At 43.4% G+C, this 18,481-nt stretch overlaps 1 protein-coding gene across 2 annotated transcripts in view; it reads left to right on the forward strand.

Annotated features, from left to right (window-relative positions):
• Window positions 1-13,155: 13,155 nt before the first annotated feature.
• SNX7 (sorting nexin 7) overlaps window positions 13,156-18,481 on the forward strand; it is a gene marked incomplete at both ends in the record, with an annotated part of 80,997 nt that continues 75,671 nt past the window's right edge. The window contains one exon of one of the 2 annotated variants that reach the window (XM_084243507.1): window positions 13,156-13,350. In XM_084243507.1, coding sequence (XP_084099633.1) covers window positions 13,171-13,350 — 180 coding nt within the window. The remainder of the gene's footprint in view (window positions 13,351-18,481) is intronic. The other variant, XM_084243508.1, reaches the window with a different exon arrangement.

An 18,481-nucleotide genomic window follows, 5' to 3' on the forward strand; every position in this document is an offset into this window, starting at 1 on the left:
ATATTACTCAGCAATCAAAAAAGATAAACACATGCAATTTGCAGCAACATGGATGGCGCTGGAAGGAATCATGCTCAGCGAAATAAGCCAGAAAGAAAAATAAAAATACCGGGTGGTCTCACTCATAGCAGGAATCTAGAAAACTTAAATAAGGGACCAGGAAAATAAATAACTGTAAGAAAGTAAAAATCAAAATCAACAAACAACTATGAACCAGAGACACTCTATGAGGGGTGGGGGCGGGGAGGGGAGGGATTGGGGTCAAAATAAGGGGGTTGCAATTGTATGGGGAATATAAAAATAAAATCTCACTTCCTTCTTAACCATATAAGAACATATAAGCATATACACAAAACTGTATTCCTTTGAATAGTGTGAAATAGATGAAAGTTGCTAAAGGTTTTGTTTTGTTTACTGTAAAAACCCTAGTACTATAACTTCAGCCTGTCAACTACTAGATACTCAAGAAGTGTTTGTTGAAATTAAATCAATTTAAAAACAAATAATACTGATTTTATTTTTAATATTTACTAATATAATGAATGTTATCAGCAATTAAAGTTTCAACACATTTTTGCACTAATCTCTGTATTACGGACAAATTACTCTTAGACTATAGTACTAAATATTTCATGACTCATTAAGTGTCTGTTACACCTAGAGTTTTCTAAAGAAAACAGCCACAAGCCATTCTTTCTAAACAAAAACGTCCTCTTTTGGGTCATATTATTTTGTTTCCCAAATTAAACTTTGGATGTAAAGGAGAATAGAATTGACATAAAGAAAGTCAGTCTGCTTTGCTTTACTTATCAAAAGACTATGTCTTGATATTAGAAAGTAGCAAACTGTCCCCAACAGTTTGTGAAATTGAGATCTACCTTGAATAAACAAGCAAAAACAAATATACGCACATTAAAAACTCCAGAAGAGAGTAGAGTTGAGAGCTATTGAGCTAATAAAACATTTGCTATTCCCAGGATGGCTATGAACCCTTGATACTATATTTCCTGAAGGTGTATCTGCTTTTTGTTAGAAGTACTAGGACCTGACTGCTAAGATGATTTCTTCTGCTCCCTCAGCTCCCCAAGTGCATTTCTTTTAGAGATTTATTTTTATTTATTTATGCGTACAAGAACTGGGGTGTAGGCCAGAGGTGCAGGGGGTGAGAGGATTCACCAGAGACAGAGTGGGGAGCAGAACAGGCAGACTGACTGAAATACACTGCTGAGCGGAGCAGTGGGCAAGACAGGAGAGGTCTGCTGTGCCATATTGGTTAGCTCCCTGGCCAGGGATGGAACTCATGCCACAGTGGTTGGCGATAGCTTAATGGTGCTGAGCCTTTAACCCCTGAGCTTCCCAAGCACATTTTTTTTTAAATATTTATTTATTTATTTATACAAGCACTGGGTACAGTCAGGCATGGGAGGGTGAGAGAATTCACCAGAGCCAGAGCAGAGAGTAGAACAGGCAGACTGACGAAGTACACTGCTGAGGGGAGCAGCGGGCGGCAGGAGACGTCTTCGCGCCATTTGGTACCCTCGCCTGGTGGCTGGAGGGGATCAAACCAGAGCTGCAGAGGCTGCGGGCAGCTTCACAACCCAGTGCTCAACCACTGTGCCACCGGGGAGGCCCCCTAGCGCATTTTTAACAGCAGTATTTCCGTAAGTATTGTTGAAAAAATTTAGAGAACCAATTGGTTTTATTAAATGATTCATGAATCTGGCAGCATCCCATCTAGTAAATTGAAAAGCCCTGCAAAGAACTATACAAAAAGCATAGATTTTTATAGTCAGAAAGAGGGTGGAACAAGATCATTAGCAAAAGAAAAGACAAATTACTTCAGGCAAAGCTGCCCTCCCTTAAGGGAGAGCAGGTAGGCCTTATCCTATAGATTATCTCACAAATGCTGACCTGGAAACTCCAGATTTTTCTATTTAAATTTTCACTTTTGGGAGCAGCTGAAACTGTAATTAGTTTAAGTGATAAGTCTTAGTGTTGTTAGCGGGGAGAGGATGTCCTGAGCTAATTCCATACAGGCTTTGTGGACTCCACCCCAACTCCAGACCAAAGTTATCAAGACACTGGGAAAGACAAATCCCATCACCACCAAGGGAAGGTTGCTGGGACCTGAGGGTGGAGTTAAGCAGCCAGGTTTGGTATAAAAACCAGACACATGGGCCTTGGGGTCTCTCTCTCCTCTTGGCTTCATGGCTCGTGGCTTGTGGCCAGCTCTCAGAGCGACAATGGGATTCCAGGGCAGCAGAAAGGGTAGGATGCATTTAAGACTCTATTTCCCTCTTTTCTCCCTGAGTTGTGCATTTCCTCATTTCCCCTTCCCTTGTAAATAAACCTTTTATTAACCTTTTGGTGTGCCTGTGGTAGAGTATTAATAAGTCCTTTTTAAGTGTGCGAGTGAGGACCCACAGTCAGGCAACCCGTTTTATATCGGGGCTGCCCTGTAACAGTGGGACTTGTCATGAACCCCCCTTTTTGGGCCTGTCTCTATTTTGCAGTCATTTCACAAGTGTTAGAAATAAACTGCCAATAAAGTGTTTAACAAACACTACAAATAAACTGTTTCCCCAAATATGTTGGAGAAAAATTCCAAAGTTAATATAATAAAATATAATTCTTTACTACCAAGTAAGGAGAAAATACAGCACATATATTAATTAAAAGCACAGAGTTTTGTGTTTTTTTAAAAATTTATTTATTTATGCATACAAGAGCTGGGTTACAGGCCAGAGATGCAGGGGGTGAGAGGATTCACCAGAGACAGAGTGGGGAGCAGAACAGGCAGACTGACTGAAATACACTGCTGAGGGGAGCAGCGGGCGAGACAGGAGAGGTCTGCGGTACCATGTGTGTTGCTCCCTGGCCTGCCGGGGATCGAACCCGAAAAGCACAGAGTTTTTGATCCATACTGCTCAGGAATGAACTCCTGACCCTGTTGCTTACTAGCTGTGTGATCTTGGACAGTTATTTAACTTTAGCCTGGTCAATCCCAGTTTTAAAATTCAAAACTTTCATAGAAATTATTCTGGACTGGGCCTCCCCGGTGGTGCAGCGGTGGAGCACTGGGTTGTGAAGCTGCCCGCAGCCTCTGCAGTGCCGGTTCGAACCCCGGCTGCTCCCCAGCCACCGGAGGAGTGTCCCTCATGGCGCACAGAACTCTCCTGCTGCCCGCTGCTCCCCTCAGCAGTGTACTTTGGTCCTTCTCCCTGCTCTGCTGCCTGCTCTAGCTCTGGTGAATTCTCTCACCCTCCCACGCTTCTGACTGTACCCAGTGCTTGTATAAATAAATAAATAAATCTTTAAAAAAAACATTATTCTGGACTTACTGCTTTCTTTCATTTTACTCCAGCTCCCTACCAGACAAGGTCCAGGATCCAGTCCACACACAGTCTCTCTTAACCTACATGGTCAGTTCACACCACTAAGGATGAAATTGCAAAAAATGAAACAAGGTAAGGAGAATGACACTGATGTATAAAGCAAGTAGGTTGGCATCGACACATCTTTTATTGAACGATGGTTAAGTTCCTATCAGGTAGTTTCAATTATTTTTGATAAAATAGGTACCAGTTACTAGTTTTTAAGTCAAGCATAAGGACAGACTGTCAGCAATGTAAATTTAAGAAGAAAGAGAAAACATGATTAGAATTGTAGGCGGCAGGTAGAGGTTTACTCAGGGAACACATAAAGGGGATTCCCAAACATGTGGGTTCTGGGAAGCCTTCCTGGAAGAAATAGCATCACCATTGTATCTTCCATACCAAGTATATTATATGGCTTATAGTATGCACTAAACCCATGGTTTTGGACTGATGGATACACAGACACACACACACACACACAATCATGCCCTAAGCAGAGCTTATCTTTTTAAAGAACTTATTGTACATTTTAAATTCCATCCTGGCACCATAATCATTTAGTTCACATGCCCATTACATAGGGAATGCAGTGATTGGGGAAAGGATGCAGACAGTCCTGGAGTCTATATTTTTGTCCATCTGATCATTAAGAATTTCCTCCCTGGTGGCGCAGGTAGTTAAGCGAAGCACTGTGAAGGTGTCCGCATCCTCAGCAGTGCCGGTTCCATCCGCACCTGCCACAGAGGAACGCACATGGCGAGCAGCCCTCTCCTGTCTCACCCACTGCTCCCCTCAGCAGTGTATTTAGTCAGTCTGCCTGTTCTGCTCCCTGCTCTGTCTCTGGTGAATCCTCTCACCCTCCTGCACATCTGTACCCCAGCTCTTGTATGCATAAATAAATAAATCCTAAAAAAATTAAAAATAAAAAAAAAGAATTTCCTCTGCAGTCATGGCCCATTGATGCACATTTCTTATTCACTAATATCTTCACAGTCTGTGTCCATCCTGAAAAGTCCATCAGCATACTTTTTCCTGAAGCTCCCTTTTCACCATTTTTCCAATGTTTCCTTCCAAGGCCTTGACCATCAAACCAAACCATTTGAAACTATCCATGAATTAATATAGTCATTTACTTCTGGCTATTTTCACACTCCAGACATAGTGGACAATCAAATGTCACACTCGAAGTTCTGACCATTTGGAGGATTTTCTGTCACCGCTGTTTTTGGGTTTGTCCTTGAGTGATGCTATAGAATCAGCTGCACTTTCAAGTGGTACTGTTGTAGAGCAACCCCGATACAAAACGGGGTGCCTGACTGTGGGTCCTCACCCGCGCGCTTAAAAGGACTTATCAATGCTCTACTGCAGGCACACGTGAAAGGTTAATAAAAGGTTTATTTACAAGGGAAGGGGAAATGAAGAAATGTACAGCTCTGGGAGAAAAGCGGGAGACAAAGTTTTAAATGAGTCCTACCCGATCCGCCGATCAGGAATCCCAAAATGGCGCTCTGAGAGCTGGCCGCCAGCCAGGAGCGGTGAAGCCGGGAGGCGAGCGATCGCGAGCCAGAGAGCCCAAGGCCCACGTGTTTGGTTTTTTTATCCAACCTGGCTGCCCAACTCCACCCTCAGGTCCCAGCCACCCTCCCTTGGTGGTGATGGGATTTGTCTTTCCCAGAGTCTTGATGGCTTTAGTCTGGAGTGGGGGTGGAGTCCACAAAGCCTGTATGGGATTAACTCAGGACATCACTTCCCCCTAACAGTACCAGCATATTATGAAAATTCATCTATAAGCCAGGCTCAAGGTTAGTCTTTTTCAGTCAGCTGGTTGTAAGGACATTCCCAGAATTCCATTTTATAGGTGTATGTGCTGGGATCATCACTGCTACCAATTCTATCATGTTTGAAGTTCAGTCAGGAGATAGAACCAAGGTCATTTGAATGGGGAATATTTATTAACTGAGGGCTGAAACAAGGAAGAATTACTTTGTGAGGATCAGAAAAACTATTCTAAATGATATGAAAATAAAAGGTATAAAATGTAAATACTATTTTTAAGACAGAGAAAGATTCCAAGGAAAAGCCTTTCCCTGTTATGGTTTAAATCCAGATGTCGGGGCTCTCCAGTGGTGCAAGGGGTTAAGCACCGCGCTATGAAGCACTCCACAGCCTCTGCAGCACCAGTTCGATCCCCAGCCAGACAGGGAGAAATCCACATGGTGAGGTAGACCTCTCCTGTCTTGCCCGCTGCTCCCCTCAACAGTGTATTTCAGTCAGTCTGCCTGTTCTGTTACCTGCTCTGTCTCTGGTGGATCTTCTCACCTCCCGCATCTCTAGCCTATACCCCAGCTCTTGTATGCATAAATAAATAAATCTTTTAAAATAAATAAATAAATCCAGATGTCTTTGGAGTGAGTACCACCTTAAGTTCCTGAATGGTGGAGAAATCAGTGAAGGACCTCATTGGTGACACCAGGAAATCTTTCCTCTGGGAGGTGCTCTAATTTAAAACTTATTAGGGCCTCCTTGGTGGTATAGGGGTTAGGTCTCAGCTGTATCACCTTGATAGCCTGAGTTCAATTCCCAGCCAGGGAGCTAGCCCACATATGGGGCAACAGACCTCTCTAGTTTCACCTGTTGCTCCCCATAACAATTTATGTCAGTAGATCTGCCTGTTCTGCTCCTCAATCTCTCTGTGGTTTTATATCATGGCCACACTCTCTGAAATGAGTTGAGACATTGTGTGTGGAGTTAGGGGGGGGCAGGCACTCACATGCACATGCACACATGTGTTGTGCCAGAGATTCCAGGTAAATATCACTAATTCAGGAAAACGTGCAGTATTTTGATTTATGACTTCCTGGACTATGTATAGGTTTTGGGGGGAATTTATCTTTCCCATATGGAGCCTTGTAACAGAGTAATTCTCATGGAAGGGGGGTTCAGGTTCCCTGCCACACCCTACAAAAGGGTAGAACTGAACAGGGAGGAGAAGCTCTAGAAGACTGGGAGAAGTAAGGAAGGAGATCAAGAAGAGGACCTAAAGGAGGCATGTGGCGAGAAGAGACATGTGAAGAAGCTGTGCTTGCTTGACCTTGGACTTGTACAAAGGACTTGGGGAACATGGAGGAGGCACTTGAAAGAGATGTAAGTGAGAGAATCATGGTGAGGCTGACAGTGGCAGCCTTTATCTTTATATGGTTTTTCATTTTTCTCCTTTCCTTCTAGATTTGCCTGGCTCCTGCTGCCCCTTTTCAATGGGTCTCCACCAGAAGGTGCCTTAGACTTCTGACAAGCTTTTGGGACTCAGTGGTCTTGCTTTGGGCCAACCCTGTTTTGTGGGAATTTATCCATGAACAGATGGGTAACTTTGGATGATTAATTGGAAACTATTTTAACTATATTCTTTCTCTCCTTTTTATTGCACACTAATTGCATTAAAATTATTTTCTACTAAAAGTCTTATGCACTAAAGTATGTTTTCTTGATGCAGTGAATGACAACACATTTAGAGCAGCAGTTTGGGAGCTCCCAGGGTACCCCTCCTTCTACCCTGTAACATCCTGATATAATTCAAAAGAGTTTTAGTGTTGAGTGAATATCTTACATTTTACACTTCTGTTATTCCTTCCTGATCATTCAAGCTTTTAGATTATTGAGGCCAAACCTTCCAGTCCACCCTGAGGGCAGTCAGAGTATCAGCTCAAATGTTTAGTCTCATTCTCTTAAAATTACTTTGTTTCTTGCACCTAGAAGTTAATTACTTTCTTTACAAGCTCAGTCAAACATTAAAAGGAGTGTTGTTATACTTGATGGGGGTTTATAATGGGAGGATTTTAGATTTATCTATTCTCCTAAATTCTAGTTATAAGAATTCCCAAATATCCTTATGAATCCTCTTTTTTAAAAGATAACATATAATACTTTTTTCAATGAGCAGTAAATTATTTACACTTACATTTAATTTGGGCAAGTTACTAAACATCTCTGCTTATCATTTTCCTCATCTATAATCTGGGAATGCTAAAAATAGCAGCTACATCATAAGGTGTTTGCAAGATGTAAATGAGTGAACACATAAAATATACTTATGAAATTATCTGACTCAAATTCACCACCAATTAGCTATTCCCAATAATATTATTGATGAGTCAGTGGAAATAATGATGTTCTCTGGGGCCTATGACAAATTCTGAAACATTAAAAAGTTTTAAAGCAGGGGCCTCTCTGTTGGCGCAAGGGGTTAAGCACCACACTATGAAGCAATCCACCGCCTCTGCAGCACGAGTACGATCCCCGGCCAGGGAGCAACCCATATGGCGTAGCAGACCTCTCCTGCCTCACCCACTGCACCCCTCAGCAGTGTGTTTCAGTCAGTCTGCCAGTTCTTTTTCCCACTCTGTCTCTGGTGAATCCTCTCATCCCCCTCATGTCTGGCCTGTACCCCAGCTCTTGTATGCATAAATAAATAAATCTTAAAAAAATACAAAAAAATAAAGTTTTAAAGCAAAATATGCCCTCTTTTCCACACTTAACAAACCAGCAAAGCTTTGATTTGTTACAGAGTTCTGGCAAGGATCAAATATTTAGACATGGGACATCAGAATGTCCTGAAGAGTTCATCATGAAACAGGTACTATATTATTTTAAAAATCATTAAATTGGGTAAGCCTTCAGCATACCATATGGTCATGGAAACAGAATATATGAAAATGGTCCCCAAAGCATTATTGTATCAGCATTTGTCTCTCCAGATAGGAGTGATCATAGGGAGTACCACAAAATATTCAAAATATTCAAAACCAGTTTGCACATAGTCCTTTATGATGTGTGGGGATCATCTAGAAGTATACTGTTGTGGGAAAGGGCAATAAAAAAGAGAAATCCGGGCCTCCCCGGTGGCACAGTGGTTGTGAAGCTGCCCGCAGCCTCTGCAGCGCTGGTTCGATCCCCGGCTGCTCCCCGGCCACCGGAGGAGGGTCCCACATGGCGCGCAGACCTCTCCTGCCGCCCGCTGCTCCCCTCAGCAGTGTGCTTCAGTCCTTCTGCCTGCTCTGCTCCCTGCTCTGGCTCTGGTGAATTCTCTCACCCTCCCGCGCTTCTGACTGTACCCAGTGCTTGTATAAATAAATAAGTAAATCTTAAAAAAAAGAAAAAGAAAAAGAGAAATCCTCTCCACAGTACATAACTGCCCACTTTGCAGGAGTGATAGACTAGGGTGAGTATTCTACATTGTCTCAAGGACAAGGGCTAGAGATTGCAATTGATGTGACTCAGAAGAAACATCTAGCGGTAGCACCTAGGAGTTAAGCAGGTTTGGGACAATGTATATGATGGGCTCCTTGCATTAATCCTAGAATAAAAGCACATTTTTGGTCCATGGCAATGCTTTCCAAAAAGCTCCACCTGGTGAATTTATATGATCACATAGAAGTTTAATAAGAATTCTTTTTCTATAAATGCTAATGCTACTTCTCTCTCAGTTCTTGTTCCATGGCCTCACATATCAAGCAACCAAGGTGTTAACATAGTTAATATATTCATGGCTTGAATGTAGCCCAAATAGAATAGACACAACTTTTGTTGGAGGTGGAGAAGTTTATTGCTTGTACAGGTAGTGAAGGAAAAAGAATGTGAATGCCCCACTGACTGCCTCTCTGGGTAAGAGCTGGAAAAGGGGGGCCTCCCTGGTGGCTCAGGGGTTAAGTGTCAGCACTATCAAGCTATCACCAATCACTGCAGCATGAGTTTCATCCCCACCCAGGGAGCTAACCCACATGGCACAGCAGACCTCTCCTGTCTCACCAGCTACTCCCCTCAGCAGTGTATTTCAGTAGATCCACCTGTTCTGCTCCCCACTCTGTTTCTGGTGAATCCTCTCATCCCCTTTACCTCTGGCTTACACCCCAGTTCTTGTATGCATAAATAAATAAAAATTTTAAAAATCTTTTTAGAAAGAAGCTAGGAAGGGTTTTAAAAGAAAAGGAGGGTAGGAGAAGATGAGGGAGTCTTGGCTGGGTGTCGAAGATATTGGCAGCCCTGCTCATCTGAGTATGAGCAGAAAAGTGCATGCTTCTCCATCTCACGTTCAGAAAATGGCAGCTCAATTTCTCCTCTAGGGGGGCTTTTAGTATGTTAATGAGACTGATGTAAATTTCAGCTCCAGAAGGAAGCAACTATGGATGCCATGGATTCTTTATGGACTAATGGGCTGTTTAAACTGAATAGGGATGGTTGCAAACTGCTTATCAAAATAAATTGGTTTTGTTAGGCATTTTTACCCCTGAGTAAAGCAAACTGGGGCTAGGGGTGAGGGGCTAGTCAGAGACATCATTGTCCAAGAGCAAATCAGAAGGGGACTCAAATGCCCTTAAGGAGTCCATTTAACATACATTAATCAAATAGTATGCTTTCAGCAAATCAACCTTGCATCCTAACCTCCTGCTGAGAGTTAGCAATTCGTATCCTTAATTAACTCTTGGCTTCCTGGATTCTGAGGCCCTACAATTAACTGTCTTAATCATTTGTTACCTGGTCCTTTGAGGTCCTGCCTCCACAACTGTCGTGGGAGGGCTATGTGTCTGCATTGGCTCAACAACATGGACTTCCCCCTCTGTAAAGGGGAACCAGTTCTCACAAGGCTAAGAACTCAACTTGCCATAGCAGCAACTGTCAGGGGCCTGCTTGCCACACAATCTGGAGGAAACCATGATTTATACTGCGACAGGCAGTAGGATAAGCACCCAGTAGGTTTCTAGTGGCCAGAGACCCCAGACCAAATTTAGATTCAGAGAAAACATCTGCTGGCCAAGAAGAAAGCAATAATGAGAAAAAACAACAGCTGGAAATGAAGCAAGAGACTTTGGCAATGCCTGATGAAGCCAGAAAGAATATATAAAGTAGCCTAATAAACTATCTCACCAGTATCTCCTTGGAGATCCCCTCCCCTGAGGGGGTTGTACTCTACTCTCCTTCCCCTAATAAATTCCTAACTTCTTTACATCACTCTGAGTTTCTTGCTGATGTTCCTTACTGATAGCGGTGGTAGCTCACTTCATACTTTGAAGTTTGAGCTTCCAAGAATTCATTTAGGCAGGTTTGTGAACCTTCCAGTGTTTCAACACTTTGTGGAAAAGACATATTGAGTTTGCTCTTCTGCTCAGCAAGTTTCCCCCAGCATGACAATTTATGAGTTTACTAATTGGCATTTTCCATCATATTTTGTACACACCATTATAAAAAGACAGTTCAATCATGTTCCAGCAAAAGGCACAAAGGGGTGACTTACCTTAGCTTGAATTCCACTAAATGGCACATTAAAGACTCGGTTTTGGTCTCAGCAGGTTCCACTGGGAATGTGTGAGGCTGGGGGAGAGGGAACTTTTTGGATAGATATATATTCTCAGAATCAAAAATAATACACTACTCTTATAATAAGAACCAGAAATCAAGGGACAGGAATGGGTGGGGCTCCTCTTGATATTATAATTGTACTTATTTGGACTCTGTTGGTTTAAAGGTTTTAGTACCCAAATAATAATTTTTTACTAATGAACAGAATTTTGATCCCATTTAATGGGAAGCTGAGACTGCTAACGTGCAATGTAGATTTTTCATGGTAATGAGTAAGCAGGTTGGTGATTAAGCTAAAAAGGTAGTCCAAAAGTTACAAAATATTAACCAGATTACAGTGAAATTACAGGCAGAATAGACTTGGATCTGTATCAATAATGAGTAGCCTTGGGTTTTCTCCCTTTGGGGACTGTATTCCCAGGTGCTTGAGGAAAAGAATGTAAGTAAACAAAATTATTTCTTTTGGGTAGTCAAAATTATTACTTTCGGGTGATTTCTAGTAGAAGTAAATCTTTTCTTTATTTGCCTGACCAGCATCAATATAGCTTTTCTATGTCTAGAAAATTCTCTACTTTAGGTAGCTCTGTGCACTTGGTGAAGTGGGCCAAGCAGATCTGCTCTCTAGGGGTTCAAAACTAAAATTATTAACACAGGAAACAGGAATGCATGTCATTTTTGTGGGAGTAAAAGCTGTGGCAGTTATCAAAGCGGCTGTGCTACCAATACTGATGATCACAGAGGAGACACAGGCAGTGGTGTCTGCACATGATTTTTCTGTGGCACAGTTTCGATTGTGGTGTAGTCTTGGTTTGCTCTGCCCATTTTCTGCATGTGTTTCCTATGCTTTCTGGCATTTCTGTGAATCACATTATCCTTAAGAATTTCCTGGTTCAGATGACAATTCGAAAACCTCAGCAAGATGAACTTAGAGACAAAAAAAAATCTTTTAATAACTTGTATTCCTTATGGATCTTAGCAGAAAGCTTTTTAAAGTGAGTGCACCTGATATTGTGTTGTATTAATAAACAATGTGATCCCAAACCTTAAAAGGTTATACTTTACTAAGGAATGTAAAGCACTTATCTGTAAGAAATACAGTCTATAAGATAGAATAAAATTAATGCTAAATTAAGAAATTTAAATTGGAAAGTCTTTCTCAATGAGATAGGACAACAGCTAATTCCTGAAGGGTGGGCAGGAGATGACATTTGGTACAAACCATAAAGCACAGGAAGGAGACTTCCTATTCCTGGTGTAGGAAGACCAGCATGACTGAAAAATTCATGTATGCACCAAAATCGATGGAAGCTACATTGGAGTACTCAGGAGGGGACGTATAAGGCCATATTCTCTAATCAGACACAGAGAAATTCTCTGTTTCCATGCTCCATAGATACAGATCTTCTACTATTTTTAAAAATTCATTTAAAAATTGGCTACATATTTTTCCAAAAGAGGCTTTTGAAATCAAGTCTTCCTTAGTCTTCTCCCTAGTTATGCAAACTTCTTATACATTACTTCCAGGCCTGATGGGAGAAAAGAGCTTGGGGTGAAAAGAGTAAGAAAACATGAGGATAGTTTAAGAATCTCTAAGTTTGCTTTCAACTATCATTATTTTTGGAATGTAGATTTTTTGTTATTTTTAAGCAGTGAACAGCTAATTAATTAGTTTTGTATTGGCGTTTATTTCTTGCTGGCAACGTCTAGTCCTGCTCAGTGTCCTCAGTTCTTGGTAAGCCTCTTGCTCATTAACTTCAGGAAGACTTCCAGAAGTAAAGGTACATTTGAAAGTGGCTGAAAGTAGCTTTTAAATCTGACTCCTCTGGTTTAACAGTGAAATGACCACAGAGTCCGGTCCCTGGGTTAAAAATCAATGACAAAGCAAAGGAGCTTTTCACGTCTTTCACTTTTGCATTAACCTTTAGTCGAACACACACTGGAAAACCCAGAAGGAAGGTAACCATTAAAATGCAGGAAATACAGTATTGGCTTTTCCTCTTGGCGGGATGGGTGGGCTCGGCTGCCTTCCAATCCCCGCAGTGAACCCCGCTCCCCCAGCCCCCCCAAGTTCAAGGATCTCTGCTGCTGCTGCTTCCCAGACCCCTGTCCCCTGGAAACTGTCCGCAGCTCTCCAGCCAGAGCCAGAGCCAGGCCAGTGCGGGGACGCCCTGCTCCTACCTCCCAGCGCCCCACTCTCCCCCCAAGGGACTGCCCCTCCCTGCACCCCACCCGGAGCCCGCGCGCCCCGCTCGCGCGTCCCCAGCAGGCCCAGGCCAGGTGGCGAGGAGCGGGCCCCGCGCTCGCGCCGGCAGTTCCGCGTCTGCGCAGCGGGCCAGGGGCTGGAGCTGGGCCGGCCGGGGAGGTGCAGGATGCGCGGGAGCCAATGGGCACGCTCGGGGGAGCCGGGCTGGCGGCGGCGGCGGGCCGGGCGCGCACTCTCGGGATGGAGGGCGAGCGCCGGGCATCTCAGGCGCGCTCCTCCGGGCTCCCGGCTGGGGGCGCCGGCGGGGAGAGCCCCGGGGGAGGCGCCCCCCTCCCGGGCGGCAGCGGCTGCCCCGTCCTGCTGCAGGCCGAGGTGCTGGACCTGGACGAGGACGAGGAGGACCTGGAGGTGTTCAGCAAGGTGAGGGCGGCGGCGCGTCCCGGGAAAGTTCCAAGTCAACTCGGGGAGTTGGCCCCGCCGTGCAGGAGCCGCCTCTGCGCGCTTGCGGGGCGGGTGCAGGCTCCAAGCTGGAGGTGGGTGCGGTCTCCCCCGATTGCCCGAGCCCGCCGGGCAGCTCGCCGCGCCCCGGGCTGCGTCCGGGCGGGGCCCTGACCCGCAGCCGCTCCCTCCTTTGCACTTTGACCTTCCGCTCCGCAGAGCTGGGGCTTCGTGGAGTTTGCAAAGTTGTGATTCCCCCCACCTCCCGCACCCCGCACCCCCTTTCACCTCTTCTCTGGCGCGACATCTCTGGACGGAGCCCAAAGCGCGGAGCCTGGTGGCCCGAAGTACCCCCGACCCTAGCAGCAGCTTTTCGGGAGCAGCCGGCGCTGAACTCTGGGAGAGGGATCCCCGAGGCTAGAAAAATCATTCTTAGTGTTGTGGTTATGGGCTTGAGACTTGGGTGACCCCCGAGATGTGTCTCCACTCCAGTCCACTGGGAATGGGTGGGAGAGATTTCCCTTTTCAGGAGAAAAATGCTCGCGTGTCTAACAGGAAGCTCTTCTGCAGCAGAGCTATGGATTTTTCAAGAGTCAGCTCCTGCCTCCCAGCCCCCCAGCTCCTCAACCCCCCAGCCCCCCAGCCCCCCAGCCCACTGGGACCAGATGCCCCTTGTAACTTGTTATAGTTGGCGGGAAATTGACTCGGGTTAGTGGTGGGCGTAGACCATGGTGCCTGTAAATTGGTGGTTGTAATTTCTTAAAGGATTTCGGTAAAGAAAAACACCTTTCTTGCAGGCAGCTGAATGTCACTACTGTTTCTCAGGTTGCAGCTGCTAGAAGACTTGAGATAAGCGCATTGTATTAATTACTGAAAAGACTGCAGTAGGTACCTGTTACCTTGAGGTATTAGGTAAAGCGGGACACTTAAGTTCTGCATTATCCTGGAAGTTACAAAGTGAGCAAGCATACTATGATCCCACGAAGAACCACCTTCGCCCCCACCCCCCCACCCCACCCCCTTTTTTTTAGGATTAAATGAAATGGCAGGCACAGTTGTATTCTGCATGGTGTGTCTCAGTTTTGTGCTCTTGATAAAGTTACTTGATCTGTCAATGGATTAAATAGTATAACAGTGGAATCATATAGTTTATATTTGCTTGTAAAAAGTTGACACTGACTTTGCATATTCTGTGCACACTTTATGTTCAGATCAATTGCAATTGGCCAGTTTTTCTCTACCTTACCATTAATCGGTGACTATTGGTGTATGGACTCTGCATTGTGAGGCTTCCACTGTGGGAGATGGGAGGGTTGGGAGTGGCAATTGTCTATCAGAATCATCTGGGATTATTTTAAATTTGTCAGATGTTTCTCTTTCCCCAGATTCTGAGTGCCCCAGCCCCCTCTGCAGAATCAGAATTTGAATGAGTTTCAGGGGTAGATCTAAGGTGAAGTTAATGACATTTAAACTTCAGAGCTCTTTAATTTAGCCCTCTGGGAAGGTTGGGGTTACTGGGAGTTGTAGGTGTTCCCAGTATCCCAGATGCTCGCAGATGGGAAGGAAATGGAGTTTGCAACCTCAGATATTTCTACTTAAGCACTTATGGCCTACAGCTATCTCAGAAGAAAGGCATCTAGATCTCCATGGTTTCAGTCATTTGTTGAGATTTCTTTCCTCATTTTAAATTCAGTTTTCCACATTTCCACATACTGCTTGTATTTGTAATTTTGCATTTTTAAAATGTAAACTTTAACCCACACACCTGGATCCACTCAGCTTGTTGGTTCTAAGGGTGCAGGACACCACTTATAAGTGGTTCAGAACCACTTATGTAGAACCGGCCACATAGATTTAAGTAAAATGTGACATTCACTAAAGTCTGAAACAAATACTTGGAAAAAGTTTTAGCTAACTACCTGTTTATGTTTTTGTAAGTTGCATATTTCAACCAATAGTCACAGTTAAAACAAGCAAACTGAAAGTCCTCTCTGGCCTGCTCTCTCCACTCTCCTATCCTCTACTCATCTGTCAAGTCTAAGGCTCCCTAGCCTAGGACCATATGGACAGTGGCTTCTCATGGACACCATTGTTCCCTGGAGTACTTTGACTTCAACTACTTTCATGTTCAGTTTATATTTACATTTGTAATCCCCTATTACCTTAGATTGCTTATGAATAAATACATATTGCCTCCCTCCAGAAGCTTTTCAAAGAGAAGAATTGGTGGTTTATTATGGTTTCTTTTCTTCCCACAACATATTACAAGTACTTGACAAGTACATGTTAAATATGACTGGGTAAGATGCTTTGTTAAGTATACTTTAGACAAAAGAAATGCAAGATTTAGATCTTACTATCACAGCTTTGGAGTTCAGGTGACAGAAACTGTAACTGGCAATATAAATTAAAAGAGATAGTGGGCCTCCCTGGTGGTGCAAGGGGTTAAGCACCACACTATGAAGCAATCTGCAGCCTCTATAGCACGAGTGACTCCCGTGGTGCAGCAGACCTCTCCTGTCTCGCCCACTGCTCCCCTCAGCAGTGCATTTCATCAGTCTGCCTGTTCTGTTCCCCGCTCTGTCTCTGGTGAATCCGCTCACCCTCCCGCACATCTGGCCTGTACCCCAGTTCTTGTATAAATAAATAAATAAATCTTTAAAAAAAAAAAAAAGAAATAGGTCACAGTTAAGTTGAGATGTTTTAACTGGTATTCAAAATGTGGTAGCTTTTTTTTTTTTTTTTTTTTTTTTTTCTTTTTTTTTTTTTTTTTTTTTTCTTTTTTTTGTTAAAAAAAATGTGGTAGCTTTTCTTATTAGTCTTTTTAAAGATATTTAGGACCATAAAGTGAGATCTGTATCACCTAAGGTAATCAGGGAATTTACAGACATAAATTAACTTCATTGGCACTAGTCATCTTTGAGAAGTCATGGACTTCAGACGTAGTAGCTCCAAACTAGGAGACAGGTAAGCATTCCTTTTAAAAATAACTGGTGAAAAGGGTATTTTGGAAGCTTAGACAAGCAGGCTTAATTTCAGTCTCCAATGAAGCTATAAAAGCTGTTAAACTACTATGTTGTTTATAAACATCTTGAAAAGAGGTGAACATGTTTCATAAGAATGATAGAAACTAGGATTGTTTTAATGGTAAATCGGAAATATAACAATGAACATGTTTATTTGATCAAGGGTTTAAGGGATTACCCATATTTTTTGTGAAAAAGATTATTTTCAGAAGAGTAATAGGATATAGTTATTGTGCTATCCCGCTCCTATATATATATATATATATATATATATATATATATATATAAAATCTCTGTCATTTTCCATGGAGGGACCTAGTTATAGTCTTCAACACTTTATCAAATATTGAGAAATTATTGGAAGTCTGGTTATTACTTTTTCACATTGTTCTCTGAATCTTTATTTGGTTTCCATCCTGTGCCTGTATCAATCACGGTCCTGGTAATAAGAATTCTCAATTATTTAAATGAAGAGATTTTGATGCAGAACTGCTTATAGGCTTTGTGGCAGGGTTCAGGATTAAACAAGGCATATTCAGGCACTGAAACTGGCAGTAGCAAAAGCCATTATCACCCCCAGCTTTAAAGGAAAGAGAAGTAGAAGTCATCTTGCTAGAACCCAGTGAGAGCTGGAGCTATGGGGAAAGGGTCACTTTCATGTGAGCTAAAGTTACATAGTAATGTGATGTAGTTAGAAATGTGTCACATGGTGCAGGGAGGAAACAGGGGGTATATTCTCTGAGCCCCTGGCTCTTGGATCTCCTGCTTGTGACCCCTACAGGACAAGCTACTAAGGTCAGAGAGGGGAGCAGAACAGGCAGACTGACGAAGTACACTGCTGAGGGGAGCAGCGGGCGCTGCAGGAGAGGTCTTTTGCGCCATGTGGGACCCTCGCCTGTGGCCGGGGATCAAACCAGTGCTGCAGAGGCTTTGGGCATCTTCGCAGCCCAGCAATCAACCGCTGTGCCACCTGTGGAGGCCCTATCCCATCTGCTCTTCTGAAGTGTGATCTGCCACCTTCCGTGAAGAGTGGGATCTATGCCCTTCTGCTTGAATCTGGGTGCAGTTGAGACTGCTTTGACCAATAGGGTATGGTGGAAGTGATGTTGTGCAGCATCCAGGGCTAGATCATAAAAAGAAATGCAGACTTGCTTTGAGCAGTGGAATGTTGTGTTTTTTCTCAGACTTGTAACCTAAGTCCCCCATGCTGCAAGGAAGCCCAGGTTACCTCGGAGACCACATGTAAATGCTCAGATTCACTGCTGGCTAGCGAGTGATAATATGTACAGTTTTTCTTGCTATCTGAAAGTAGAATGATCCTATTGGTATGATTTGGTAAATTACCTTTTGGGTCTGTGAACACTCCAAAAATTCTCCACGTAAGTTAATAGTAGTAGTGCTAATATACAAAAAGGCTATGATGGTAGAGAGTGAAGTTTCTAGTGAAAACAACATAAGTGGTCCTAGATTTTCCCAATTTTTCTTTGCCTTACTGGTTCTTTTATTTTTTGAAATGGTTTTGTTTAAAAGATGTATGTATTTATGCATACAAGAGCTGGGGTACAGGCCAGAGGTGCGGAGAGGTGAGAGGATTCACCAGAGACAGAGTGGGGAACAGAACAGGTGGATTGACTGAAATACACTGCTGAGGGGAGCAGTGGGCAAGTCCTGAGAGGTCTGCTGCACCATGTGGGCAGCTCCCCGGCTGCGGACGGCTTCATAGGTTGCGTCTCAACCCCTTGCATGACCAAGGAGGCCCGGTTCCTCTTTTTTTTTTTAACCACCAAAATAGTAAGACCTATTGAAGCAGCATCGGGATATAGTTCAGGAAAAGGGGAACATGAGACCTGCTTGCAGCTTTCTAGATTTTAAGTGAGTTAAACAATTGAGAATGTATTCACACATATTCTGCATATGTGTGCATGCACACATTATATACACACATACACATTCATATATGCACACATATATATGAGTGTACAGTGTGTGTTTCATATATTTCAGTCTGGATTACCAAGTAGGAAACCATTATTCATTTAAGGATTGCTCGTGAGAAGCCATAGCTCAAGCTAAAAATAAAATAATTG

The sequence above is a fragment of the Talpa europaea genome, assembly GCF_964194135.1.
Source record: "Talpa europaea genome assembly, chromosome: 9".
NCBI classification, from domain to species: domain Eukaryota; kingdom Metazoa; phylum Chordata; class Mammalia; order Eulipotyphla; family Talpidae; genus Talpa; species Talpa europaea.